This window comes from Triticum urartu, chromosome 6A (assembly GCF_056163025.1).
Source record: "Triticum urartu cultivar PI428250 chromosome 6A, HENAU_Tu73, whole genome shotgun sequence".
Taxonomy (NCBI): domain Eukaryota; kingdom Viridiplantae; phylum Streptophyta; class Magnoliopsida; order Poales; family Poaceae; genus Triticum; species Triticum urartu.
Window position 1 is genome coordinate 143,242,223 of NC_141878.1, and position 26,822 is coordinate 143,269,044.

Genomic DNA, 26,822 nt, shown 5'->3' on the forward strand with positions numbered 1-26,822 from the left:
CGGTGGGTTGTTATTGTTGTTGTTGCCTTGGTTCTGGACTAGCAACTTCATCAAGGCATTTTGTTGTTGGATCAACTGAGTGAGCTCCGGTGGGAAGACAAATCCGGGGTCACGTCTCGGAGGCATCTGATAGGTTTAGAGGGGTGAGAATAGAATAGAGTGAGATCTAAAGAGAAATCACTATCCATATGCACATGAGACAAACACATTCATATCACGCCACTCAATTCAAACAAGGGCATACACTCGGTCTAAACTACCGTTACAAAATACTCAGACTATTACTATATACATCGGGGATACTAATGATAATATGGTGGTCGACTAGAAATTTTTATCGGTGGAAGACTCCATGATATCTGCTCCAGCTTCGTCTTCATAATCATCATCGCTATCAGGGTCGGAGTCAGTGTCGTCGACTATGATGTAGTCTTCAGGAGGGTTATCCTCCTCAGGTTTGGGATCTCCCATGAATATTCTTAGCTTTTTCTTCAGGTCTTCATTCTTCTCTAGTAGTACTGCAATTTCTTCTTCATATCCATCGCGTGTAGACTTGAGTTCCTCTTCTAGCTCAATGTTCTTGGTCATCACTTTCTTCATGTCTATCATGCTGGCACACATTTGGTTCTCCTGACGACGAATGTGCTGGTTTAACTCCTAGATGTAGGCTGCAACGGATTTATCCCTCCTGGTGCAAATCATCTCCCATTGCTAATCTCGGCGTCCACATATCTGGTAGATGGTGTCCTGTAGATCCTTGTGGTATACCTCGCCAATACGTCCCCTGGCGATGTGGGCGGCCATGCTCTTTCCTAGACTCGAGGTTGGTGCATCAAAGGAAAACTCTATGGGCTCAGTAACCGGTGGGAATGTCCTTCCTGGAACATGTTCTCGAATCGTCTAGCGCTCTTCTTCAGGTAGAGTGGCGGTGTAGGTCCCGGTGAAGCTTGGTATTCCGATGCTCAAGTATCTAGTGTCTTCCTTTAAGTGTCGTCCGAAAGGTGTGTCTTCATCCGTTTGAGTGGACTTGTTCCTCGGGTCCGCCATCTATAGAGTAGAAAATGGAGAGGAGTTAGAAATGAGTAGAGAAGAGTGTCCTATGTCTTATCTTAGTGGTCGCGTCCTACAATCAGCATTTTCTCTGATACCATCTTGTAGCGACCCGACGACAGAGGATCAAGTCTCTGTGCTTAAGTGTCATCCCTGGATCGGTATTACCAACACACATAGTACTCGAGGATTTATAACAGAGTTCAATCACACACTTATTACATCGAATGTCTCAAAAGAGAACTTATTACAATAATATGGCTGAAGGCCATCTAAATAAGATAACAGCGGAAGCTTCGAAGGTAGTAGAGCCCATCCAACTCCACGGCAAAACTCAGTGCATGACAACGACCTAGTGCATCATACTCTTCATCTGAAACTCTGCAACATAATACGGTGCAGCCTGTGTAGGTCAGCACGTGGAATATGCTGGCAAGATAACACTATAGAGCAATGAACAAAATAACAGCTATCTCTACATGCATATATACATTGCAGCCTATGTAGGCTCTATGGTTATCATTTGCATAAAGCTAGTTTTCCCCTGAAACAAAGGAATATATTTTATTTAACTACAACTTTTGTTGAAATCATTGAGAAGGTTCCTCCAACTCAATCCCAAAATAATAGTTAAAACCCAACAAATTAATTAAGTAAAGTGATGAGATCAACATAATAATTCAAGTACCAGATAATCAAGATGTCCATAACCGGGGACACGGCTAACCATGATTAGTTTGTACACTCTGCAAAGGTTTGCGCACTTTTCCCCACAAGACTCGATCTCCTGCGTTGTATTTCCCGCACTACATAGTGTTTGAGAAACGGATGACCGAGACACAGTCTTTCCGAAGAGGTCCCCTTAACCGATATATAGGCCGGTACACCTACAATCCCCTACATCTGCTAGCCCATCATGGAAAGGATTCCCACAACTTACTCAAATATGCCAGAGCCCATAATGTCCTCTGGCTGCACACGAAAGTTTCTAGAATGAACAATCTTATGATACCTTTGAGCCTGGGAGGCAAACCATAGGATGATCACACAGGTACTCCGGGATATCCTAGGACAACACTGGATTGCTCCAGGTGTTCGAACAACCACTAGGTGCTCCAGGGTGCCCCAACAAATCCACCCAGATGTGTATTAAAGTAGCCACCTTAAGTTAACCATTAATTAATAATAACTCTCACATCTTCATGATTCTCTCAAACCAATCCACGTCTACGAGCATAACATAGCAACATAAGCATAACCTAGTAACACCCAGGGGTTCGAATATAAAAGGCAAGTTCTAACTCTTCAAGTACTTCCCAAAACCCACATGTTAACAGATCCTACTCATGCAATGTTTGAGGGTTGAAACTAATGCATAAAAATTGGGTAATAATGTATATGATCAAAGTGTTACTTGCCTTGATGACGATCCAAAAACCCTAGCGATTCGTAGTAGCAAGCCTCGCACTCCGGAAACTCTATCGTGAACAAACAATAGCATACATAAGCGCTCAAGCATAAGATGCAAAGGTAAAACTCAAGTTAAAATATCCAAACAGAAAGTTCAAGAGAAGAGCTTCGATTAGCAAAAAGAATCAACCGAATCGGAGTTACGAAACTCAAACTACGATCAAAAGAAGTTCGAATCCAAATCTGCTGGAAACCAAATTTTAAATTATCAAAACCACGTTCAAGTTGATTATCTAGAAACAGGGGAACAAGACGAAGATTTTGGCGTTGGTTTCACTGGATTTGGACAAACGAGCCAAAGTAACGAGGGTTTGAAGTTCAGGGACTAATCTGTGATAAAAGTATTCGTGGATAGGTCCCTGGCCGAAAACTAAAATAAAAGAAAAACCTGACGAACAAACGTTCGCTAACAGAAACTAACGAACGAAAACGATTCGTTAAAATGATCTAACCGGTGAACGTTTGCAAAATAGGTCGAACCGAAAAACAATAGAACCGATCTAATCTAAACCGAAGAAAAACAGAAAGAACCGGAGAAAAACTGAACGGTTTATACCAGTCAAAACGGGCGGCGAGGTCAATGGCGGGGTCGGCATCGGCAACGGCGGATCAGGCTTCGGCTCCGGCGACGGCGTTCGGTGGAGGCGGTGCGGGGCGGTGGCGGCTTGTGGGGAGGAGGGCGGTGGCGGGGCTCCACTTATAAAGGCCCGAGGGGCCTCGGCTTGGGGAGGGGGCGACGGTGGTGCGGGTCCGACCCGGATTCCCCTCGCCAGCTGGGCTTGGCCTCGGCTACAGTTGGGCCGGCCTAGTCGGCGCGCACTAACTTAAAAAAAACAATTCCGTGAAGAAATCCTAATGAAATAAAAAATCTAAAAATACCAGAAACAATTTTCACCATCCAAATCTAATATTTAGGACAAGATGAACATTTTTCCGGCCTAAAATGCAATTTTCGAAAATGCATATCTTTCTTTAATTCAAATAAAATACAAATACAAATACAAATTGATTTTAAAATTTCTCCTCCAATATTTCTTTTCTGTTGTAGAAGTCATTTTATCTTCTCTCATTTATTTTTGTTATTGGAAATAATTGAAGAGAAAAATATAAAAATCGAATTGATCCTCTTTTCAAATTTGAAGTAAATTCAATATGAAAAATTTGTGAAACCTCCAATTCTCTCCTTGGGTCCTTGAGTTGCTTAAGATTTGTAGGATCACAACCAAATGCAAATAAAAATATGATATGCATATGATGACCTATGTATAACATCCAAATTGAAAATTTGGATGTTACAAGCAGCCGGGATTTATGATGATTTCTATTATTTGGCTGAGAATGCAGGCATCACCGACTTTCTTCGCGACCAGTGTAATCAGTATCTCCTACTAACTAATACTTTCGTGCAAAATTTTCACTTTCATGCTAGGAGATCACCACCCACGGTATATTTTCACTGATATGATGAGTACAAATAAATGACGCTCTATGACTTTTGTGAGGTTTGTAAATTACTTTATGATGTTAGTGTCGAGGAGCCACGTCCTAGTGATGTGGAAGGCCTTATTAATGAAATTACCGTAGGGGAAAATAGAGGAGTGTCGGGAGCAAGACTTGCTAGTATTCATTTCCCTGTATTACACTATTACTCATTATTTGTTGGGAGATGTTTAATTGGTCGTGGAGAGAGCAGAGGCCTTAGTGCCCCTGACCTCGCCATTTTGCGCCACGCTTTACATAGAGATAGAACTTACAGTTTGGGCGCTATGGTTGCTTGACGGTTGAGTATGAATCGTGCAAAGGGTCCTATTTTCGGAAGTATCATCGCTTCCCGCCTTGCCAAACACTTTGAGATACCCATTAGGCACCATGAAAAAGAGGAGAAACTGCTACCCACTATATATTTATATTATGACAGCATGGTAGCACATAAGTTTATTTTCCATGACGAGGAAAAGAGACTTATTTATAACCTGGTATTTAGCGAGGTCACTTTTCAGATTATTACCTTACCTGCACCTGTTTTGTTCGATATTCATTCCGGCAGGTACTTTGTTTTGCCCACAGACATTCATGCGTACTGGGAGGGGACACGATCCCCGCCTCCTGAGCCAGTGCCATCACCTGATCCATACCAGGAGTCTATTTATCAGCGGGAGCCACACGAGCTCGCTAACCACTGGAACCCCCAGGATCCTCCTCAGTACACCGGAGAGGGATACTTTGACCCATGGGCATAGACCAACTTAGGGCAAAATCCTAAGCTTGGGGGAGTACATATTTCTCATCGACATTATATTCATGTTCACACACTCATTCTAGTTGTCGGTGTTCATACTTTTTGATTGTATTATCCATGTATCCATGTTAGTTTATTTCTTTTTCTCGCTTTCTTCTTGTGTGTTTGTTAAACCTTAAGAAAAGCCAAAAAAATAGTTGTAGTTAGTTTACTTTCTATGCATGCTTAGTTGTAATATGAAAAGGAAAACCCAAAATAATTTCTCGTTCTTCTTTTGCTTGTTGGGTGTTTTCCCGTGTAAATAGTTTTATCGTCCTTGTTTCTCTTCCTTCAGAAAAACAAAAACTCCAAAAATATTTTAGTGTGTTTCTTTGAATTTCTTTTCTTTTCTTTGGGGGTTGAGAGGAGAAGTCCATGATGAAAATGTTGAGTGGCTCTCATATGCATTATTGTTGATCTAACAAAGAGCCCATATTGCCTTGTCTTCTCCTTTGAATAAATGTTTGCACATTCCAGCTTAGTCCAATGCACGTGCACTATTATTATTTTCCACACTGTTCAGTCATGCAAGTGAAAGGCAATAATGACGATATATGATGAAATGATTGAGATGAGGAAAAGCTGGTATGAACTCGACCTGTCTTGTTTTTGTAAATATGATTAGTTCAGCATTCCCGATTCAGCCTATTATGAATGAAACATGTTTGCAATGACAATTAGAGATTATGGTTACTCATGCTATGCTTAATTAGCTAGGATTTTGTCGGTGGGAAACGACACCTATGGGATCACAAGAATCCCTACTACGGTTGCGGGGCGCGGGGTCATGAGAAGAGCGGATCAAACAGATAGCACACGGTTCGTTTATCCAGGTTCGGGCCGCGAGGATGCGCAAAACCCTACTCCTGCTTTGGTGGATTGTATATCTTTGTTCTTGAGCTAGCTATGGGGCGTGAGGAGCTCCAAAAAGCCGGATCCTCCTCCTGGTCGCCTTGGGCCTTCTTTTATAGGAAAGGGGCTGCCACAGTGGCACACAGGAGGTAGAAAGGGTACAGTGATGAGAGGTTATCCCTTGAATTACATGACAAGGCGCATTTAATGCGTCTTGCCCAGGTGTCCTTGCTTTATCGAGGACGGGGGAGAGCCCTGTCTCGTCCGTCACCGCTCCCTCTCGTGTTGACACGCGCCCTGGCCAGCAGCGCCCGCGGTGCCATGTAGGCAGGCAGGCAGCTGAGGTGGCGCAGTGATGGGTCTCCACGAAGATCCGCATGCCGCCACGCAGGTGCCTGCCCAGCTGGTTGGGTTGGCAGCTGCATGCGAACGGCGGTGGAGGTTTGACTGGCGTGGGCCTGATGGTGGCCTTACGGGTGTTCTTGGCAAGGGCCTTGCCGGGGCCCCAGCAAGGGTCTTGCCGTGGCGCCTGCTGTCATACCCGGCAAGGCTCTTGCCGGGGGCCTTGTGGTCCTCCTTGGCTGGGATCCCGCCAAGGATCATCATCTTCTAAAGGGTGTATCTGATCTTGAATGTCTTCACAAAGATCTGCATGCCACCACGGGGATGTCTCCCGAATCCTTGCCCCATGGGGGCAGTGGACTCAAGGGTGACTCGCTCCATAGGTGGGGGGCGAGCTGCCACGGCAAGCGTCTTGCCGGGTTTGCTAAAACCGCCTCCCGGCACGGATCTTGCCGGGGGGTCCGCTTCGTCCCCTTTGCTCTTCGTGGTCTTGGTCTTGGCATCGTTCTGCTCCTCCTGAGCTTCAGCCTTACCTTGGCTCACCTCCCTTGCCTTGCTTAGTGTGGTGGTGCATGTGGCTCCGACTGCCCGTGCACAGTTATAGGGGTACAAAAAGTGTACCCCTCTTTTTGTACACCGACAGGAGCCCCCGGGCCTGGGCCACACGTAAGCGCAATCGCGTCATTGGGCTAGGCCCAAAAACGGTGCGCGGGCAGGCAGGGCGGTTTTTTACCGCGGTAAGTCTCTTCGCGCGCTGCGCTTCCCATGCTTCCCGCGCGTGGCGCGGCATGGGGAGGCGTGTGTGACGTGGGCGGCATGCGTGGGGCTGAGCTCTCCATGCATGCGTCACGTCGTAGTAAAGGGGGCGGTTCGCGCCTTCCCATAAACGGAGGGAGGCGTGGAGGCGCGGCCCATTTACTGAACGGGGCCGAGGCGTGGTCTTCAAGGCGTCCACTCCCCACGATCACGGGGTGGGGAGAGGTCGCCTCACCTGTCGCCTCGGTCCTGCACGCCTGCCACGTGGCTCTCATGCGCTTGGGGTGGCGAACGGTGGAGGCGGGAAACCGGGCCGCCGCGGGCTGGGGCGGCGGGTCGGTCCCAGTTCCCTGCGCCTTCCGCGTCTTGATTGGCTGAGCATGGTGGCCGAGCCCCCACCCTGTTCCTTTATAAAGAGCGGGAGGGGGGATGGCGTCCCGCATTTCTTCATCTCCTCCTTCCTTCAGCTTCTGCTCCCCCTTCCATTCGCCATGGAGAGAGCGAATCCTGGTCCTTCAACGGTGGCGGCGAGGGTCGCCGCTCGACAACGCGTCCCTTCTTCTCCTGCACCCGCGGTGGCAGAGCCAGCCGCGAGGGGAAGGGGGAGGGGGCAAGGCCGTGGGCGAGGCCGAGGCGCTCGGGGAAGAGGAGGACGGGGCGGTGCGCCGGCCTCGCCTCCGCCAGCAGTTCCTCCCCCCCACGGAGGGCCACATTGGGGATGACCCTTGCGAGTTCTTCGTCAGGCTGCGCCGGCCGCCTCGTCGTCGCCTTCGTCTCCCAACTCCATTCGCGCGGGAGATGGAGCTGGATCCGCCGGAGTCATTGTGGCTGCACATGAGGGGCTGCGGGATCAGTGGCCCGCGGGCCCGCGTCGACTTCCCCGCCCCTCACGTGATGTATCTTTGTCGGGGATGGAAGACGTTTTCTCATATACACCACTTGACGGAGGGGCTCACTCTCCATTTTAAGCTGATGGAGGGTGGCCTTCTCTCCGTCAAGGTCTTCGGGTGTTTTGGGACCCGTGCAAGGTGCTGCGTGGAGAGCTCTTCTGATAGCGAAGACTCCTCCTCGGGCGAGAGTGACGAGGAGGACAGCGGCAGCGACGGCGAGGGTAGTAGGCGGCGGGATGACGGGTCCGATTAGGTGTCGGGCGCCGCTCCGTGCGGCACCGGTGACCCCATCATCCGTGTAGCCGGCTCCCTGAACTTCTCGGGGTCGTCTCCTTGGGCGGCTGGCGTTGGGAGGCTGCGGAAGAGGAAGAGGGCAGGCGGCAAGGCCGTCAAATCGGAGTACGCGGGCACCGACGCCTTCGACGCGTGCTAACGTCCTGCCGCCTCGTCTTCGAGCTCTGCTTCCGGCGCTGCCATCACCATCCAGCCTTCAGATGGCCACCGAGATGTTCTCTTGGTGTCTTCTGCCACCCGTAGCTCGCCTAGGCGCCCCTTTTGCCCTTTTCGCCTCCTTGACCTGTCTCCTGAGGAGAGGGACAAGAAAGGGATTATGGGCAGCTTATCTCTTTTTAGTTTGTAAGCTTTCGGGCCTTAGCTGAATTTAAAACTTGTAATCCCATCATTCATGTTTTTCATTCCCTATGGACTATACCTGAGTGGAATGTTTTTTTAATGAAAAAGGGATGCTTGCCGGGTCATTTGTTTGTGGGTAGAACCCACGACAAGGAGTAAATCCTTGATATCTTTAAGATAAACATTTCCTTGCCCGGCAATAGGCCTTGCCGTCTCCCCACTTCGCTCGACATTTCTCACACCTTTGACGGAGGCAGGGATGAGGTGGGTTCAGGCTCCTTGTTTCATCCTTTCGCTGCCGCGACTACGACCAAACCTGGCCCCAGGAACGAGCCCTAAGGCCGAGAGTTAGGGGAGCACGGTAGCTTTAGGAAGAAACGAGGTTTCACATACCTCAGTCCATAAAGGAATGCATGATAAGGGATGAAGAACTTATCTGAAGATGCAGCCCCCGGCAACCCTGGTTCGCCGTGGGTGAATCTTTGCTCTTGCAGCCCCCGGCAATGCTGGCTTGCCGGGGGCACCGACAGGAGCCCCCAGGCCTGGGCCACACGTAAGCGCAATCGCGTCGTTGGGCTAGGACCCAAAACGGTGCGCGGGCAGGTGGGGGGGGGGGGGGGTTTACCGCGGTAAGTCTCTTCGCGCGCTGCGCTTCCCATGCTTCCCGCGCGTGGCGCGGCGTGGGGAGGCGTGTGTGACATGGGCGGCATGCGTGGGGCTGAGCTCTGCATGCATGCGTCACGTCGTAGTAAAGGGGGCGGTTCGCGCCTTCCCCAAAAACGGAAGGAGGCCTGGAGGCGCGGCCCATTTACTGAACGGGGCCGAGGTGTGGTCTTCAAGGCGTCCACTCCCCACGATCACGGGGTGGGGAGAGGTCGCCTCACCCGTCGCCTCGGTCCTGCACGCCTGCCACGTGGCTCTCATGCGCTTGGGGTGGCGAATGGGGGAGGCGGGAAACCGGGCCGCCGCGGGCTGGGGCGGCGGGTCGGTCCCAGTTCCCTGCGCCTTCCGCGTCTTGATTGGCTGAGCGGGGCAGCCGAGCCCCCACCCCGTTCCTTTATAAAGAGCGGGAGGGGGGATGGCGTCCCGCATTCCTTCATCTCCTCCTTCCTTCAGCTTCTGCTCCCCCCTTCCATCCGCCATGGAGAGAGGGAATCCTGGTCCTTCAACGGTGGCGGCGAGGGTCGCCGCTCGACATAGCGTCCCTCCTTCTCCTGCACCCGTGTTCTTGAGCTAGCTATGGGGCGTGAGGAGCTCCAAAAAGCCGAATCCTCCTCCTGGTCGCCTCGGGCCTCCTTTTATGGGAAAGGAGTTGCCACAGTGGCACACAGGAGGTGGAAAGGGTACAGTGATGTGAAGTTATCCCTTGCATTACATGACAAGGCGCATGTAATGCGTCTTGCCCAGGTGTCCCTGCATTATCGGGGACGGGGAAGAGCCCTATCTCGTCCTTCGCCGCTACCTCTCGTGTAGACACGCGCCCTGGCCAGCGGCGCCCGCGGTGCCATGTAGGCAGGCAGGCAGCTGAGGTGGCGAAGTGGTGGGTCTCCACGAAGATCCGCATGCCGCCACGCAAGTGCCTGCCTAGCTGGTTGGGTCGGCAGCTGCATGCAAACGGCGGTGGAGGTTTGACTGGCGTGGGCCTGATGGTGGCCCTACGGGTGTTCTTGGCAAGGGCCTTGCGGGGCCCCGGCAAGGGTCTTGCCGTGGCGCCTGTTGTCATCCCCGACAAGGCTCTTGCCGGGGGCCTTGTGGTCCTCCTTGGCTGGGATCCCGCCAAGGATCATCATCTTCTAAAGGGTGTATCTGATCTTGAATGTCTTCACAAAGATCTGCATGCCACCACGGGGATGTCTCCTGAATCCTTGCCCCATGGGGCAGTGGACTCAAGGGTGACTCACTCCGTAGGTGTGGGGCGAGCTGCCACGGCAAGGGTCTAGCCGAAGTTTGGGAGGGGGCGATGTTCGTGCGCCTGGTAACGGGCCGCACGCCACCAAATCCAAAGACAGAGCCAGGCCCTTCGCAGGTGGCGCGGGGCCTTCCAAGATCGCTGCCACCCCGCCCGAAGGCGATGCGAGGGCCTCCAAGACTCCCACGCCGGCGCCGACGGCGCGCTCCTCTCAAGCGGCGCGCGACGAACGGCGTAATCACGCCGAAGACCCCGGGCGTCGCCGCGGGAAGAGCCCCGAGCTCCACTCCCGGGAGGTAGAAGACCTGGCCGCTCGCCGAGGCGCTGGTGAAGATGGCATGCGACCGCGGGGTCGTGATAGAGCTCCTTCTGACATGGTCAGAAGTCGAAGCGCGTCGCGATCCGTGCAGGTTTCGCTGCCACCAACGCCAGCAGAAGCCCTGGCGCGCAGTTGCTCCTCGATTTTCCTCCCACTACGGGGAAACTCGACGAATGGAGAGCCACTATCCGAAGATTTGTTGCGGTAGCCAACAAAGACGAACCGAGTCCGATGGAGCCCCCGGGTCGACGCTCCGACGGAGTCCCACGCACCAGTGGCAGGAAAGCCGGCAGCGCCGCGACCACGGTGCACTCGCCTCCTCCTCGCCCGGTACCGCGGACGCCAGCCCGTCGCGACGTTACGGGCGACGAAATCTCCATTGCGTCGTCCAACCCGCGGACCCACTGTGACCAGCGCCAAGTCCTTCGGGAACGAGAACATGAAGACGCTCGAACCACTATCGAGCGCCGGCGCGGAGCGCGCCACTAGTCAGACAGGCGAGCAGGGCCTGCTGTGAACCACCCGGCACCGGAGAGCCCTGGAGGCCTACCTTACGAGGTAGGTTGTCCGGCTTTTACCCGTGAGCTACGGCAGTTCCAGTGGCCCACTCACCGCACCTTCAAACCTGACGTGGGCGAAAAGTACAGCGGCAAGACCCACCCGTCCGAGTTCCTCAGCATCTACACCATTGCGATGCAAGCTGCCAGAGCCCGCGACGATAAGGTGCTTGCGAATTACTTTCCGTTGGCTCTTAAACCCAACGCCATGTCATGGTTGATGCACTTGCCAGTAGACTCTATTTCCTCCTGGTCGGATTTGTGCCATGAGTTTGTGGGCGCCTTTACTGGAGGCCACCAAGCCCATGGCCAAGCGAGCGACCTGCACGTCATTCCTCAGAAGGGAGGCGGGAGTCTCCGCAAGTATATACAGAGGTTCAGCCGGATACAGTACAATATCCCTGATGTTCACCCTGCCGCCATCATCAGCGCGTTCCATCAGAACGTGCGTAACCGCAAGATGCGCGAAGAAAGCCATGCACGCCACTGCATTCGGAGTAAAATCCAGGAGGCGAAAGCCGAAGGTGCGCATAACGTCGCAGAAGAAATCGGAGAAAGGGGGGCATAACCCGCAAGAAAAGTAATCAACGAAGAAGGAGTACCGATTTGGGGTAGGATCAGCGCAAGCAGCAGGAATGACGCGCGTCGCCGGGTGTCCCGAATCCTCTCCCCCCGTCTTCACTCCCCATAGGGGCTTGAAAGAGGCCCGGAGCTCTTGAACATCAACCGTCGAGGGGAAGAAGAAGGCGGACTTCGTCCGGTCCCCCGACAGCGTGCTCTCCGGCGGCTCCACCGTCCCGGCACCCTTAGCCACCCCCTTGCCCTTGCCGAATTTGGGAGCCATGGCAACCAAGAAGTTCAGAGGGCTGAGGAAGGGGGATGACGAAGCAACGACGGCGGGCGACGGCGAAAGCTTAGGAAGGAAGGAAGAGAGGAAACGGCGGCTCTGAGAATGGAAAAGGCACGAGGAAAGAGGAGAAAGTGAGCAGTGTGCCCACGGTTATTCCTTTCTTATGGGGGAAAACAACGGGCCGCCTCCTTTCACATTAACTGTGATGTGACGCATGCCCGCGGGAAGCAACCCCACGCATGTCGCCCACGTCACACACGCCTCCCCACGCCGCGCCACGCGTGGGAAGCATGGGAAGCGCAGCGCGCGAAAAGACTTACCGCGGTAAAAAATGCCCCGCCTGCCCGCACACCGTTTTTGGGCCTAGCCCAACGACGCGATTGCGCTTACGTGTGGCCCAGGCCCGGGGGCTCCTGTCGGTGTACAAAAAGAGGGGTACACTTTTTGTACCCCTATAACTGTGCACGGGCAGTCTGAGCCACGGGCACCACTGAGGGAGTCCTGGATTAGGGGGTATTCGGGTAGCCGGACTATACCTTCAGCCGGACTCCAGGACTATGAAGATACAAGATTGAAGACTTCGTCCCGTGTCCGGATGGGACTTTCCTTGGCGTGGAAGGCAAGCTTGGCGATGCGGATATTCAAGATCTCCTACCATTGTAACCGACTTTGTGTAACCCTAACCCTCTCCGGTGTCTATATAAACCGGAGGGTTTTAGTCCGCAGGACAACTTCATCATACAACAATCATACCATAGGCTAGCTTTTAGGGTTTAGCCTCCTTGATCTCGTGGTAGATCTACTCTTGTACTATCCATATCATCAATATTAATCAAGCAGGACGTAGGGTTTTACCTCCATCAAAAGGGCCTGAAGCTGGGTAAAACATCGTGTTCCTTGCCTCCTGTTACCATCCGGCCTAAACACACAGTTCGGGACCCCTACCCGAGATCCGCCGGTTTTGACACCAACATTGGTGCTTTCATTGAGAGTTCCTCTGTGTCGTCGCTTTTAGGCCCGATGGCTCCTTCGATCATCAACAACGATGCAGTCCAGGGTGAGACTTTTCTCCGCGGATAGATCTTCGTCTTCGGCGGCTTCGCACTGCGGGCCAATTCGCTTGGCCACCTTGAGCAGATCAAAAGCTACGCCCCTGGCCATCAGGTCAGGTTTGGAAGCCTAAACTACACGGCTGACATTCGCGGGGACTTGATCTTCGACGGATTCGAGCCACAGCCAAGCGCGTCGCACTGTCTCGATGGGCATGATATAGCTCTGCCGCCGAACAGCGCCTTGGAGGCCGCACACGCATCGATTCCGACCATTGATTCGGAGCCTACTGCGCCGATCGAGGATCAGCGGTTGGACGCTGCCTCAGAGGCTGCGATCTTAGAGGCGATCGAGCCGAACTCCAGCCCCGCACTCCGCATGGCCCGTGACTCCGAGGAGCCGGATTCCTCTCCGAACTCCGAGCCCCCCGCGCCCCTGCCGATCGAATCGGATTGGGTGCCGATAATGGAGTTCACCGCCGCGGACATCTTTCAGCACTCGCCCTTCGGCGACATCCTGAATTCTCTAAAGTCTCTCTCTTTATCAGGAGAGCCCTGGCCGGACTACGGTCAGCAAGGTTGGGATACGGACAATGAAGAAATTCAAAACCCACCCACCACCCACTTCGTAGCCACTGTCGACGACTTAACCGACATGCTTGACTTCGACTCCGAAGACATCGACGGCATGGACGACGATGCAGGAGACGAACAAGAACCAGCACCTGTAGGGCGCTGGAAGGCCACCTCGTCATATGACATATATATGGTGGACACTCCAAAGGATGGAGATGGCGATGGAACAGCGGGGGACGATACCTCTAAGAAAAAGCCCAAGCGCCGGCGTCAGCGGCGCCGCTCTAAATCCCGCCAAAGCAAAAACGGTGATTCCGGCACGGGAGATAATACTACTCCGGATAGCGCCGAAGAACACCCCCTCCAGCAAGATTTAGCACAGGAGGACAGAGAAGCCAGCCCTCACGAGAGGGCGGCGGACCAAGAGGCTGAGGACGATAATTATACACCTCCCTCCGAAGATGAGGCAAGCCTCGACGACGACGAGTTCGTCGTGCCAGAGGATCTCTCCGAACAAGAGCGTTTTAAACGCAGGCTTATGGCCACGGCAAGCAGCCTCATGAAAAAGCAGCAACAGCTTAGAGCTGATCAGGATTTGCTAGCTGACAGATGGACTGAAGCCCTTGCGGTCGAAGAGTATGAACTCGAACGCCCCTCCAAGAGTTACCCAAAGCGCAGGCTGCTACCCCGACTAGAGGAGGAAGACCTACATCACCAGCGCATGACATGGCCGACCGGCCACCTCGTGGCCGTGACAGAGAGGCCTCTTGGCCCTCCACTCACGCCATGCCCCAACGCCGCGTCAAGCATACTAAGGCACGGGAAAATGCGCCCGACCTGCGCGACATACTGGAGGACAAGACAAGGCAAACAAGATCGATCTACGGATCGCGCAGGCGCCCCACGGCACATGACGGTGATCAACACTCCGGATGCAATAAATCCGGCCGGGCCGAACTCAACAGACAAAGCTCCTTCGAGCTGCGTCGTGATATAGCCCAATACAGAGGCGCCGCACACCCACTATATTTCACAGATGAACTAATGGATCATAAAATCACTGAGGGCTTCAAACCCGTAAACATCGAATCATACGATGGCACAACAGATCCTGCAGTATGGATCGAGGATTATCTCCTTCATATCCACATGGCCCGCGGTGATGATCTACACGCCATCAAATACCTCCCACTCAATCTTAAGGGACCGGCCCGGCATTGGCTTAACAGCTTGCCAGCAGACTCAATCGGTTCTTGGGAGGACCTGGAAGCCGCATTCCTTGACAACTTCCAGGGCACTTATGTGCGACCACCGGACGTTGATGACCTAAGCCACATAATTCAGCAGCCAGAGGAATCGGCCAGGCAATTCTGGACACGGTTCCTAACAAAGAAAAACCAGATAGTCGGACTTTTCGGACGCAGAGGCCTTAGTGGCCTTCAAGCATAATATCCGTGATGAGTGGCTTGCCCGGCACCTGGGACGGAAAAAGTGCCCTCACGGCACTCATGACCCGCTTTTGCGCGGGAGAAGACAGCTGGCTAGCTCGCAGCAACAATTTAACCAAGAACCCTGGTAATTCGAATACCAAGGACAAAAGCGACAGGTCGCGTTGGAACAAACAAAAGCGCCGCGTTAACAGCGACAACAACGAGAATACGACAGTTAATGCCGGTTTCCGAGGCCACAAATCCGGTCAACGGAAAAAGCCATTCAAAAGAAATACTCAGGGCCCGTCCAGTTTGGACCGAATACTCGACCGCTTGTGCCAGATACATGGCACCCCCGAAAAGCCAGCCAATCACACCAACAGGGATTGTTGGGTGTTCAAGCAAGCAGGCAAATTAAGAGCCGAAAACAAAGACAAGGGGCTATATAGCGACAACGAAGAGGAGCCCAGGCCGCCGAACAACGGTGGACAGAAGGGATTTCCCCCGCAAGTGTGGACGGTGAACATGATATACACAACCCACATCCCCAAGAGGGAGCAGAAGCGTGCGTTATGGGACGTATATGCAATGGAGCCAGTCGCCCCCAAAGTTCAACCCATGGTCCTCCTGCCCGATCACCTTTGATCGAAGGGACCACCCCACTAGCATCCGTCACGGCGGCTTCGCCGCATTGGTTCTAGACCCAATCATTGACGGATTTCATCTCACAAGAGTCCTCATGGACAGCGGCAGCAGCCTGAACCTGCTTTACCAGGATACAGTGCGAAAAATGGGCATAGATCCCTCGAGGATCAAGCCCACCAAAACGACCTTTAAAGGCGTCATACCAGGTGTAGAAGCCAACTGTACAGGCTCAGTCACACTGGAAGTGGTCTTCGGATCTCCGGATAACTTCCGAAGCGAGGAGTTAATCTTCAACATAGTCCCGTTCCATAGTGGCTATCACGCGCTGCTCGGGCGAACCGCATTCGCAAAATTCAACGCGGTACCGCACTATGCATACCTCAAGCTCAAGATGCCAGGCCCTAGAGGAGTAATCACGGTCAATGGGAACACCGAACACTCCCTCCGAACGGAGGAGCACACGGCAGCGCTCGCGGCACAAGTACAAAGCAGCCTCTCTAGGCAGTTCTCCAGTTCGGCCTTCAAAAAGCCGGACACTGTCAAGCGCGCCCGGAGTACCCTACAACAAGACCGACTGGCACGTTCTGAGCTAGCGTAGCAATGCGGCCCCAACCCTAGCCCTCGCGATATAGCGAAACCAGTGCTTGGCGTACATAACTACGCTCTTGAAATACCATGGGCACAGGGGAAGGGGCACTATCACGGCACGCCCGAAATACGGCTTAAACCGCACCAGGGGCTACCGGATTCCTTTTTTTTCTTTTTTTCTCTTACTCTCAGGACTCCATGACCCGTTCGGCAATTCAACTGCCGCACAAATGATGCAAGATCCAGGAAAGCAGACAAGCCACGCCGCATTATGGAACTCCCAGGTGGTCTCTATTGCGAGCAGTATACCTGTTTTTTAATACAATTCCGCGGCCTGCCCCTGGCCAGGACATGTTAAATAGTCCAATTTCTTTTGCTTATCGCACTATTTGTATCGTTCCGCTTTCATAGCAGCCTTTCTATAAACAATGCATAGCTTTTTGTCTATTTTTCGCATTATCCTATTTTTATATATATGTTTATCAATAACATGTTGCATCCGTACACTGTGGTACGGCAAAAATACGCCATGGGCTTCAGTACCCATCAATATGGCGTGAGAAGTCCGTACACTTTCACAAGTGCGGCACCCCGAACTTATAGCACTATATGCATCGGCTCCGAATCATGATTTGGGTCAATAGTTGGGTTTCCCGGCTCCTATGTTTTGGTGCCTTACATTCCGCTATATCAGCTAAGGTAGCACTAGAAGAACTACTGCGATTGTGCCCCAGTTGAGCTGGCTGAGCACCTCAGTAGAGAAAGTTAAAACTGACTGTCATGATGAGGCGAGAGAACGGTCGCTGTTCGAGAGGTTTTTCGAGTCCTTAAAGACTTATGCCGCTTCGAGCGAGGAACCGGCTTTGTCCGGCCAAGGCATGGATAGCGCCCCGAACTCGGTCTTCCGAATACTAGGGGCTTCGCCGAAATTTAAAATTATAGAGTTCTATGGCTAAGTGAGAGTGTTCAAGCATTATAGTCCAATTGCCTTGTTCGTTGTGCTGGGCGCCTCCCTCGACGGACCCAATCATGGGAAAAAGAGCGCTCAGGTTTATCCCGAACATTCCAGCACTAGTGGCATGGGGGCAGAAGCCGACGACTGGCCATCTCTCAATTTTTTATAAACGGTCGCACAGAAAGTAATATTTTAAATTCAAGCATTGCTTAGCGCATATGAACAGGTTTTCAGCGCACAGGATAACACGAGCGAGTTCATTCAAAAATTACATCCTTGGTGCATTCATCCGCCATAAGGCGGGAACCGGCCAGAACATCCTTGTAATAGTTCTCGGGCTTGCGATGCTCCTTCCCCGGCGGCGGCCCGTCCCTCACAAGCTTCTCACCGTCCAGCTTACCCCAGTGCACCTTTGCACGGGCAAGGGCCCTACGGGCACCTTCAATGCAGACGGAGCGCTTGATGACCTCGAGCCTTGGACAAGCCTCCACCAGCCGCCGTACCAGTCCGAAGTAGCTCCTAGGCAGGGCCTCACCAGGCCACAGCCGAACTATGAAGCCCTTCAGGGCCTGTTCGGCCGCCTTGTGGAGCTCGACCAGCTGCTTCAGCTGGTCGCTCAAGGGCATAGGGTGTCCGGCCTCAGCGTACTGAGACCAGAACACCTTCTCCGTCGAGCTGCCTTCCTCGGCTCGGTAGAATGCGACGGCATCGGATACGCTGCGGGGAAGATCTGCGAATGCCCCTGGAGAGCTCTGGATTCGGGTAAGTAACAAGTAGTTTACTTTTATATGTCTGCTTTGCATAGAGAATGCCTTACCTGCCGCTATCTTTTTCACCGCATCCAATTTCTGGAGGGCCTTCTAGGCTTCGGCCTTGGCAGATTTGGCAGTTTTAAGGGCCGCAGCAAGCTCGGACGCTCACATCTTCAAGTAGAGCTCCAAACTCTCATGTTTTTTCATGAGAGCCTGAAGCTCTTGCTGCACCTCGCCGACCTGCGCCTCAAATTTCTCCCGCTCGGTGCGCTCCGTGGCCGCTCTCTTCTTGGCCTCGGATAGCGCCTGCTTGAGGGCCGCCACCTCAGTTGTGGCCCCTACAATAAGCAGTATACTCTTGTCATTTTTTGCAATTGCGTCTTCTTATAGGCATTTTTTCTATAAGGTATCTCTTACCTTCTTTCTCCTCGAGCTGCCGTTTGGCAAGGCCGAGCTCTTGCTCGGTTCGCTCGAGGCCCTGCTTCAGGGCACCCACCTCCGCAGTCAGTGCGGCGGTGGCCAGCAGCGAAGCCTGCATACGTATATTGACTCCTTTTTAGTTAGACTCCTGCGATATTTAATAGACCCTCTCTTCGGCTTTTCTTTCCGAAGGCCAAACAGAGCATCAGGGGCTACTGTCTATGCGGTAATATTTTTACATATTTCTACTTACCTCGAAGCCTATTAGAAGGCTAGCACAAGCTTCAGTAAGTCCGCTTTTGGCGGACCGAACCTTCTGGACCACCGTACGCATGATGGTACGGTGCTCCTCGTCGATGGAGGCGCCCTTAAGCACCTCCAGCAGATGGTCCGGCGCCTCCGATTGGACGGAGGACGCCGGCTCAATAGGCTTGCTCCTCTTGGCAGGAGTTCGCCTGCCGCGGTCCGGTACCGTTGATGATTCCGGCGCGGTGTCTGGCTTAAAGCCAGACTTGGAGCCCTGGGGGTCTTGTCCCCTTTACTCCTGGAGTCCGGGAGGTCGCCTCGCGGCTCCTCCTGGACCACCTCCTTTTGCCCTGGAGCTTGTCGCGACGCCACTTCGGCGTCATCCGCGGCACAGGGGGAGGCAGCGGGCGGAACTGAATTCACGTCCGATGAATCCAGGGAGCCGCTCGACGACTCGTCGAGCCCGTCCTTGGGCGGGCTGCATGATTATATTCGACATTAGGGAAAGCTGCGCAACAAAAGGAATATCATGAGTTACTCTGGTATCTGAACACTTATGATTTCCCCGGACGCTTGGCCCTGTCCGGCCACTCCTCTTCGTCCTCGTCGGTGTCGGGGGCGTAGTCCGGCGGAGGGGTTTTCCTCTTCTTGGACCCTTCGGCCTCCCCTACTAGGGCAGCCTTCCTCTTCTTTCCTCCCCCCGCTGGAGGGGGAGAGGTCTCTTCTTCCTCCTCGTCGTCTTCACGGGAGGAGGGCGTCTCGGACTCATCGGACGACGAGTCCGACACCACCATATGTCGGGAACTCTTTCGAGTCCTCGTAGCCTTCTTCTTCTTGGCCTTCTTCTCCGGCACCACATAAGGTGCCGGAACCAGCAGCTTCACTGGGAGAGTAGGGGCTGGGTCTTCGGGCAAGGGAGCCGGATAGTTAATCAGTCCGGACTTCGCCTGCCAATCCTGTCAAAGGTGAGGGAGTTTAGATCCCGCATAGAGTCAAACTATGAAGAAAACTTAACATCCTGTAAAAGATGAAAATATTTTACCTCGCCAGCAGGACGCTGCGAGCTGAATCCACGGTCTTCGGAGGCGGATGTGGGAGCCTCGACGCCTTTGGTTAGCACCTTCCAGACATCTCCGTACGTCGTGTCGAAGAGCCTGCTCAGAGTTCGGTGCTGCGCCGGGTTGAACTCCCACAAATTGAAGTCCCGTTCTTGACACGGAAGGATCCGGCGGACGAGCATGACCTGGACTACGTTGACAAGCTTGAGCTGCTTGTTCACTAGGGACTGGATGCATTTTTGCAGTCCGGCCACCTCTTCTTCGTCGCCCCACGACAAGCCCGTCTCCTTCCAGGACGTGAGCCGCGTAGGGGGTCCGGATCGGAATTCAGGGGCTGCGATCCACTTCGGATCGCATGGCTCGGTGATGTAAAACCATCCTGACTACCACCCCTTCAAGGTCTCCATAAAGGAGCCCTCGAGCCATAGGACGTTGGCTATTTTGCCCGCCATGGCACCTCCGCACTCCGCCTGGTTGCCGCGCACCACCTCTTGGCTGCCGTGGCCCTCATGTGAAGCCCAGACCCCTCCAGGGTCAATTGAGGCCGCGCAGCCCTGCCGGGCCGGACCGGCTCACCGGAGCCAACCCGCCGCGGGACTCGCCCTCTTCCCCTGGTTGGCGTCGAGCCCGCCGCCACGTCGTCCTCCTCCCCCGACGACTCGTCGGCCGCGTCTTCGACGAGCGGAGATCCAGTGTCGGCGCTGCTGACCTCCCCGGAGGCCGCCGCCCACCGGGTGAGCTCCTCTTCCTCCGCCGCCGTTGCGGCCTTGTCGTCCACGCCCCCGGTGCTGCCGGCCTCCATGGCAAGCTGTGCCTCCCTCGCCCTAGTGGCGATGTAGTCCAGCTCTGCCTGGGTGGTGTCCATGATAAGCCACCGCTCGGCGTCGACATTGACGTACACCTCGATCAGGGTGTCGAAGAATTGATGCACATCCTCGTTCTTCGGCTCCTCCCAGCTCGGGACAGGGCCGTGCGCATTACAGTCCGGCATCATGGCGATGATCTCGGACCGACACGAATTGTTGCACAACGGGACCACCCCCGCTGGCAGCTTGAAAAATGGCCCCTTGAGGGCCTTGCCAACCTTTGCGGCAGCCCTCGCGGCCTTGCCGGTCCGCTCGACCTCGCCATCGCGACACACATCAAGCTGGAAAAGCCGCTGGCAGAAGTGGGCATGCGCCAGCACTGTGAAGTTGTGATCGAGGCCGGGGCGGAGTCGCATAATGTCAGCCGGGTTCGTAAAGAGCCAACCTGGCCTCCCCTTGCTGTGCAATGGGGCGATCTGGCGGCGAATGAAGTCCGCCCCGATCATCTCAAGGGTGAGTCCGGCCTGGGTGAGCCTCCCATCGGCAGCGTCGACATCGCTCCAATCGCTACCGCGAACCGGCGGCACTCGGCGGACCTTGCAGAATTCCGGCGGGTTTTTAGCTTCAATCCAGCACCACCGGCCACGCCATTCCTCCCACCTCTCCATCACGGCACCGTCCGGGTACGCCCCCTTGGATCTTCGGATCCAGGTGACGGAACCGGAGACGGCTCCTCCCGGCTGGATTCGAGGGAAGAAGTAATGGCGGAAGAGCGCCATGTTGGGCTGCACCCCGGCAAAGCCTTCGCAAAGATGCGCGAAGAAAGCCAGGCACGCCACCGCATTCGGAGTAAAATACAAGAGGCGAAAGCCGAAGGTGCGCATAACGTCGCAGAAGAAATCGGAGAAAGGGGGGCATAACCCGCAAGAAAAGTAATCAACGAAGAAGGGGTACCGATTTGGGGCAAGATCAGCGCAAGCGGCAGGAATGACGCGCGTCGCCGGGTGTCCCGAATCCTCTCCCCCCGTCTTCACTCCCCATAGGGGCTTGAAGGAGGCCCGGAGCTCTTGAAAATCAACCGTCGAGGAGAAGAAGAAGGCGGACTTCGTCCGGTCCCCTGACAGCACGCTCTCCGGCGGCTCCACCGTCCCGGCGCCCTTAGCCACCCCCTTGCCCTTGGCGAATTTGGGAGCCATGGCAACCAAGAAGTTCAGAGGGATGAGGAAGGGGGATGGCGCAGCAACGACGGCGGGCGACGGCGGAAGCTTAGGAAGGAAGGAAGAGAGGAAACGGCGGCTCTGAAATTGGAAAAGGCACGAGGAAAGAGGAGAAAGTGAGCAGCGCGCCCGCGGTTATTCCTTTCTTATGGGGGAAAACAATGGGCCGCCTCCTTTCACATTAACTGTGATGTGACGCATGCCCGCGGGAAGCAACCCCGCGCATGCCGCCCACGGCACACATGCCTCCCCACGCCGCGCCACGCGTGGGAAGCATGGGAAGCGCAGCGCGCGAAGAGACTTACCGCGGTAAAAAATGCCCCGCCTGCCCGCACACCGTTTTTGGGCCTAGCCCAACGACACGATTGCGCTTACGTGTGGCCCAGGCCCAGGGGCTCCTGTTGGTGTACAAAAAAAGGGGTACACTTTTTATACCCCTATAACTGTGCACGGGCGGTCTGAGCCACGGGCACCACCACACTGAGCAAGGCAAGGGAGGTGAGGCAAGGTAAGGCCGAAGCTCAAGAGAAGCAGAACGACGCCAAGACCAAGACCACAAAGAGCAAACCCAGCAAGACCCTTGCCGTGGCAGCTCGCCCCACGCCTACAGAGTGGGTCACCCTTGAGTCCACTGCCCCCATGGGGCAAGGATTCGGGAGACATCCCCGTGGTGGCATGCAGATCTTTATGAAGGCATTCAAGATCAGATACACCCTTTAGAAGATGATGATCCTTGGCGGGCACTAGGGTCCGAGCGCCATGATTTCAGATCTGGACCTATTATGTTTTCATGAATATATTTGTGTTCTTGATCTGATATTGCAAGTTATAGTCACCCACTACGTGTTATGATCCGGCAACCCCGGAGTGACAATAGTCGGGAGCACTCCCGGTGATGACCGTAGTTTGAGGAGTTCATGTATTCACTAAGTGCTAATGCTTTGGTATGATACTCTATTAAAAGAAGGCCTTAATATCTCTTAGTTTCCAATAGGACCCCGCTGCCATGGGAGGGTAGGACAAAAGATGTCACGCAAGTTCTTTTCCATAAGCACATATGACTATTCAGAATACATGCCTACATTATATTGATGAACTGGAGCTAGTTCTATGTCATCCTATGTTATAACCGTTGCATGATGAATTCTATCCGACATAATTATCCATCATTGATCCATTGCCTACGAGCTTTTCACATATTGATCTTTGCTAAGTTACTTTTCCGTTGCCACTATTACGATTGCTACAATACTTCTACTGTTACTTTTGTCACTGTTACCATTACTTCCATACTACTTTGCTATTAAATACTTTGCTACATATATTAAGTCTTTCAAGTGTGGTTGAATAGATAAATCAGCTGCTAATACTCAAGAATATTCTTTGGCTCCCCTTGTGTCGAATCAATAAATTTGGGTTGAATACTCTATCCTCGAAAACTGTTACAATCCCCTATACTTGTGGGTTATCAGACTACTTTTACTTGTCCTTTTGGAACTTATGCTTATAGACATATGCCTTTTGGTTTATGCAATGCACCTGCTACCTTTCAAAGATGTATGACTGCTATATTCTCTGACTTTTGTGAAAAGATTGTTGAGGTTTTCATGAATGACTTCTTTGTTTATGGGAAGTCTTTTGATGATTGTTTAAACAATCTTGATCGAGTTTTGCAAAGATGTGAACAAACAAATCTTGTCTTGAATTAGGAGAAGTGCCACTTTATGGTTAATGAAGGTATTATCTTGGGCCAGAAAATTTCTGAATGAGGTATTGAAGTGGACAAAGCTAAGGTTGATGCAATTGAGAAAATGCCCTATCCTAAAGATATCAAAGGTATTCATAGTTTCCTAGGTCATGCTGGTTTCTATAGGAGACTTATCAAAGACTTATCTAAAATTTCTAAGCCTCTTACAAATATTTTGCAAAAGGATGTTCTTTTTGTTTTTGATGATGACTATTAGAAGCCTTCGAAGCACTCAACAAAGCCTTAATTTCTGCACCTATTGTTCAACCACCTAATTGTAACTTGCCTTTTGAAATTATGTGGGACTAGTTTAATGCCCGTGCGTTGCCACGGGATAAAAAAACATAGTGATCAGTAATCCCAGATCAAAAATTAGTTGAACATGATGATTAGTTGAACAAGATGGAATGTGGTTACCATCAATAAACTGATTTTATCCCACTTCTTCCCCCCTCGACAATCATCATTTCTTCTGCCCCTCCCTCCTTACCTTCATTTTTTATCTTGCACAAGCTGAAATCTACACGCATCTGCAATCATGTCATGCATCAAACCTGCACGTACAAAATACATCTATATTTACTGAAGGTTGAAAAAAATTCCTATTTGGTAGCCATCTACAATCATGCAGCAAAGAAAGGAGTCTGCATTTTTTTGGACTCCCATGTATAACCAAGAACACACTGACTGGAAGTAGTAAATTCCGATGTAGCAGAAATGTTGCTCGAGCTTGAGTAATAAAAAGTAAAATAAGACAATCATTTTAGACAAGTGAAATATTTAGGTATTACTGTAGTTAGTGATTATTAGAGCTGTGACCTGGCTGAACCATCTCATCATGTTTCTGTTCTGGAATTTGTTCTTTACAAAACATTCAACTACTTGCTCATCTTCACAATAATGGATTCAGCTTTGTCTCCCAGGTCCTAGAATGCATTCGATGCACCTTCTTGGAGGATGTCGTTGCTCAAAATACTAAAGATATTGCATCTTCCACAATCATAGTACAATGAGAGATGACAATCTATTAGCAAGGCCTCTCATTGGGAAAAAACAATCAAAAGCGAGTGATAAATTTCATACCAAATGCACAGAAAATTACAAACCAATGCGCAGCACATAAATCGTTGGCACAATGAGAACATGTGTTAATTTCTATTTGCCTCACTGAAAAGAAGGTCAATACCTTTGCAAAATGCATATCCCTATGCAGAACTCTGTAGTGAAGCTTTGCCTGCTGTACGGTACCAATTGTGTTTTCGCACCAGCAGCTTGCGGTCTGCTCCTGAATATGCAAAGATTTTCCCTGACCGTACAATATTTACTTGAACCACATGCTTCAGAGTTCCCTGGCAAAAAAGGCTTCAGAACACATATGCTTGCATCACAGAACAATAAAGCTATGAGAAGCATTGTAGTGGGGTAATCATTTCGAGCAAATTAATAGCCACCATAATTCTTTCAATTTTTCTAATGATATGTCATCCATGTAGTCTCTCTTACGTATACATAGTACGTGAGAACCCACAATTACTATTCAAGCCTTATAAACCATCTAAGAAAATGATATGCCTGTAGCATGTTTGACTCTGTTAGAAGTATATATGTGTTGAAGTTTGACAAAAATTTAGAAAATAATGTGTATAAAACAAACAGCCATTGACAATTTAAATTGACCATAGGTGTTATTTGGACAGTCTTTTTCTGGATGTAAAAAGGCCAACATGAGGAAATCAGATATGTGTGTGCTGGGCATAGTGATTTGTAAGCTCGGCAACAATCTCCTCGCTACTGTTCTACACATTCAAGGGTTGCCAACTTGTTAATTTAAGTTGTTCGATAGTTCTGCAAAGAAAAATATTCACAATTATATTGTAATTAGAACTCAAATGCATAGACAAGTAGGATATCTATGCTCAACGTGGACATCAAGAGCAACCTGAAGAATGCCGGCAACTTGCAGGCTGCACTACATGCTCGGTATATACATATCTTCATTGTTCCTCTGCTTCTCTTTGGGTCTTTATGGAGTCCTGGTGTTGATTGCTAACGCATGCTGCAACAGCTGGCATACCACCACGGCATGAGCACCAATCTGTAAAACTTCATGAAACACCAAACCACCTTAGTTACTACCAACGATCACATCTGCAGGAGGAAGACGCACATGAAGAAAGGATCCTTCAACCTTGAGGAAAAGAGTAGATCACTAAACAAATTGAACAACGTCTACCTCATCGATCTTGTATGTCTCTAGGTTTGTGGTCACAAGACCCAATCCAGGAATAAGGCCTATAATTCCAAACAAACCAAGAAGAATTAAACACTGAGAGCCAAAAATTAGGCATCAGGAAGAAAAACCAAAAAGTAGTGCGGAAGCTTCGTCGACGTGGTGGGCGTGTGCACCGGATGGCAACGAAGACACACGCGGGGAGGCGGTCTCGAGCGGATTACAGGGCGGCGGAACCGGAACTCGCCTGGGGGTGGGGGTCGGGTTCGGGGACGGCGCCCTCCTTGGAGGCCTCGCCGACTCCCGCGGCCCTGCTCTTCCCGTCCCTGCGAAGGCGGCAGCGGGGGTGGCCGCGCCCGGTGTCCCGCGACTTGGGGCTCGGCGGTGGGCATGATCGTGAGCAGCAAAAGCGAGCGAGCCGACCCCCTCCTTCTCGGTGCCTCCGCTGCGCTCGTTCGACGATATTTGGCAGGAGAGAGACGAGATCGGGAGCGAGGGGCGGGCAGAGGTGGGGAGGAGATGTGTTTGTCTGGCGGCAGTTTTTTTTCTTGAGCGACGATGGTGGAAGCGTGGGCTGGTTTTTCGGGTTTCTCGTGCCTGCGGGATCTAGAGATTTTTTTACCGCCTGCTATCGAGGGGTGGGAGAGTGTAACACCCTGGTGTCATGCTACAGTAATCTTCTATTGACGATGCCATGTCATTACATTACTGTTGCTAATCTTCACTTGATCCAAATCATAATTCAAATTCAAATTTAATCTGAAGTCAAAAATCCATATTTCTCTGACATGAAAACTAAAATGTTCATCATGTGACAAATAATCATTTGTTAATATTAGTGGTGAACCAACTTTTTGCAAGATGTTTAAATGGCCTAAACCATTTTAAAACAGTGGCTAAAACAATAGATTAAATGCCTTTTTAAATTATAAAAGTGGCAAACTATTTCAAAAGCCTTCTAAACTTTTGTGGCAGGGCTCATTTTTCCTAGTACTTGTTTTGTCCACCTCCACATATTTGCAAAGTCATTTGATGGCTTAACTAAATTCAAATGGAGGCTGTTAAAAGAAAACAGTAAAGAAAAACAAAGGCTAAAGAAAAAAGGCCTCCCTTCCCTCGTGGGCCTCAGCCCAGCTGGCTTCTGGACCAACCAGGCCGGCCCACTCCGTCCTCCCTTATCCCCCTCCCATGCGTCCG

The 26,822-nt window shown here is 51.9% G+C and overlaps 1 protein-coding gene across 19 annotated transcripts; it reads right to left on the reverse strand.

The window, feature by feature from the left end:
* Positions 1-237: 237 nt before the first annotated feature.
* LOC125517205 (uncharacterized) lies at positions 238-26,199 on the reverse strand. Of its 19 annotated transcripts, none has more exons than XR_015607659.1 (8): positions 25,873-26,196; positions 25,629-25,687; positions 25,335-25,543; positions 24,582-24,744; positions 23,813-23,949; positions 3,077-3,343; positions 2,469-2,528; positions 244-1,431 (listed from the first exon to the last, which is right to left on the reverse strand). XR_015607659.1 is itself a non-coding variant. In XM_087527105.1 (7 exons), exons 5-7 carry the CDS (start codon positions 18,653-18,655, stop codon positions 18,067-18,069), a joined length of 369 nt encoding a protein of 122 aa, XP_087383231.1. In that variant the 5' UTR covers positions 18,656-23,949; positions 24,582-24,744; positions 25,335-25,543; positions 25,629-25,687; positions 25,873-26,199; the 3' UTR covers positions 3,350-18,066. The 19 variants fall into 19 exon arrangements, 11 of the variants coding, with proteins under 11 accessions (XP_087383231.1, XP_087383225.1, XP_087383223.1 ...); XR_015607658.1 differs by lacking the exons at positions 244-1,431; positions 2,469-2,528; positions 3,077-3,343 and adding exons at positions 3,350-17,891; positions 17,967-18,239; positions 18,319-18,433 and having other exon boundaries at positions 18,575-23,949; positions 25,873-26,199; XR_015607662.1 differs by lacking the exon at positions 3,077-3,343 and having other exon boundaries at positions 238-1,431; positions 23,813-23,925; positions 25,873-26,195.
* Positions 26,200-26,822: the final 623 nt, after the last annotated feature.

Excerpts from the sequence above, each read along its gene's own strand:
- LOC125517205 (XM_087527099.1), bottom strand. The coding sequence starts at position 21,627 with ATGGCTCCCAAATTCGCCAAGGGCAAGGGGGTGGCTAAGGGCGCCGGG.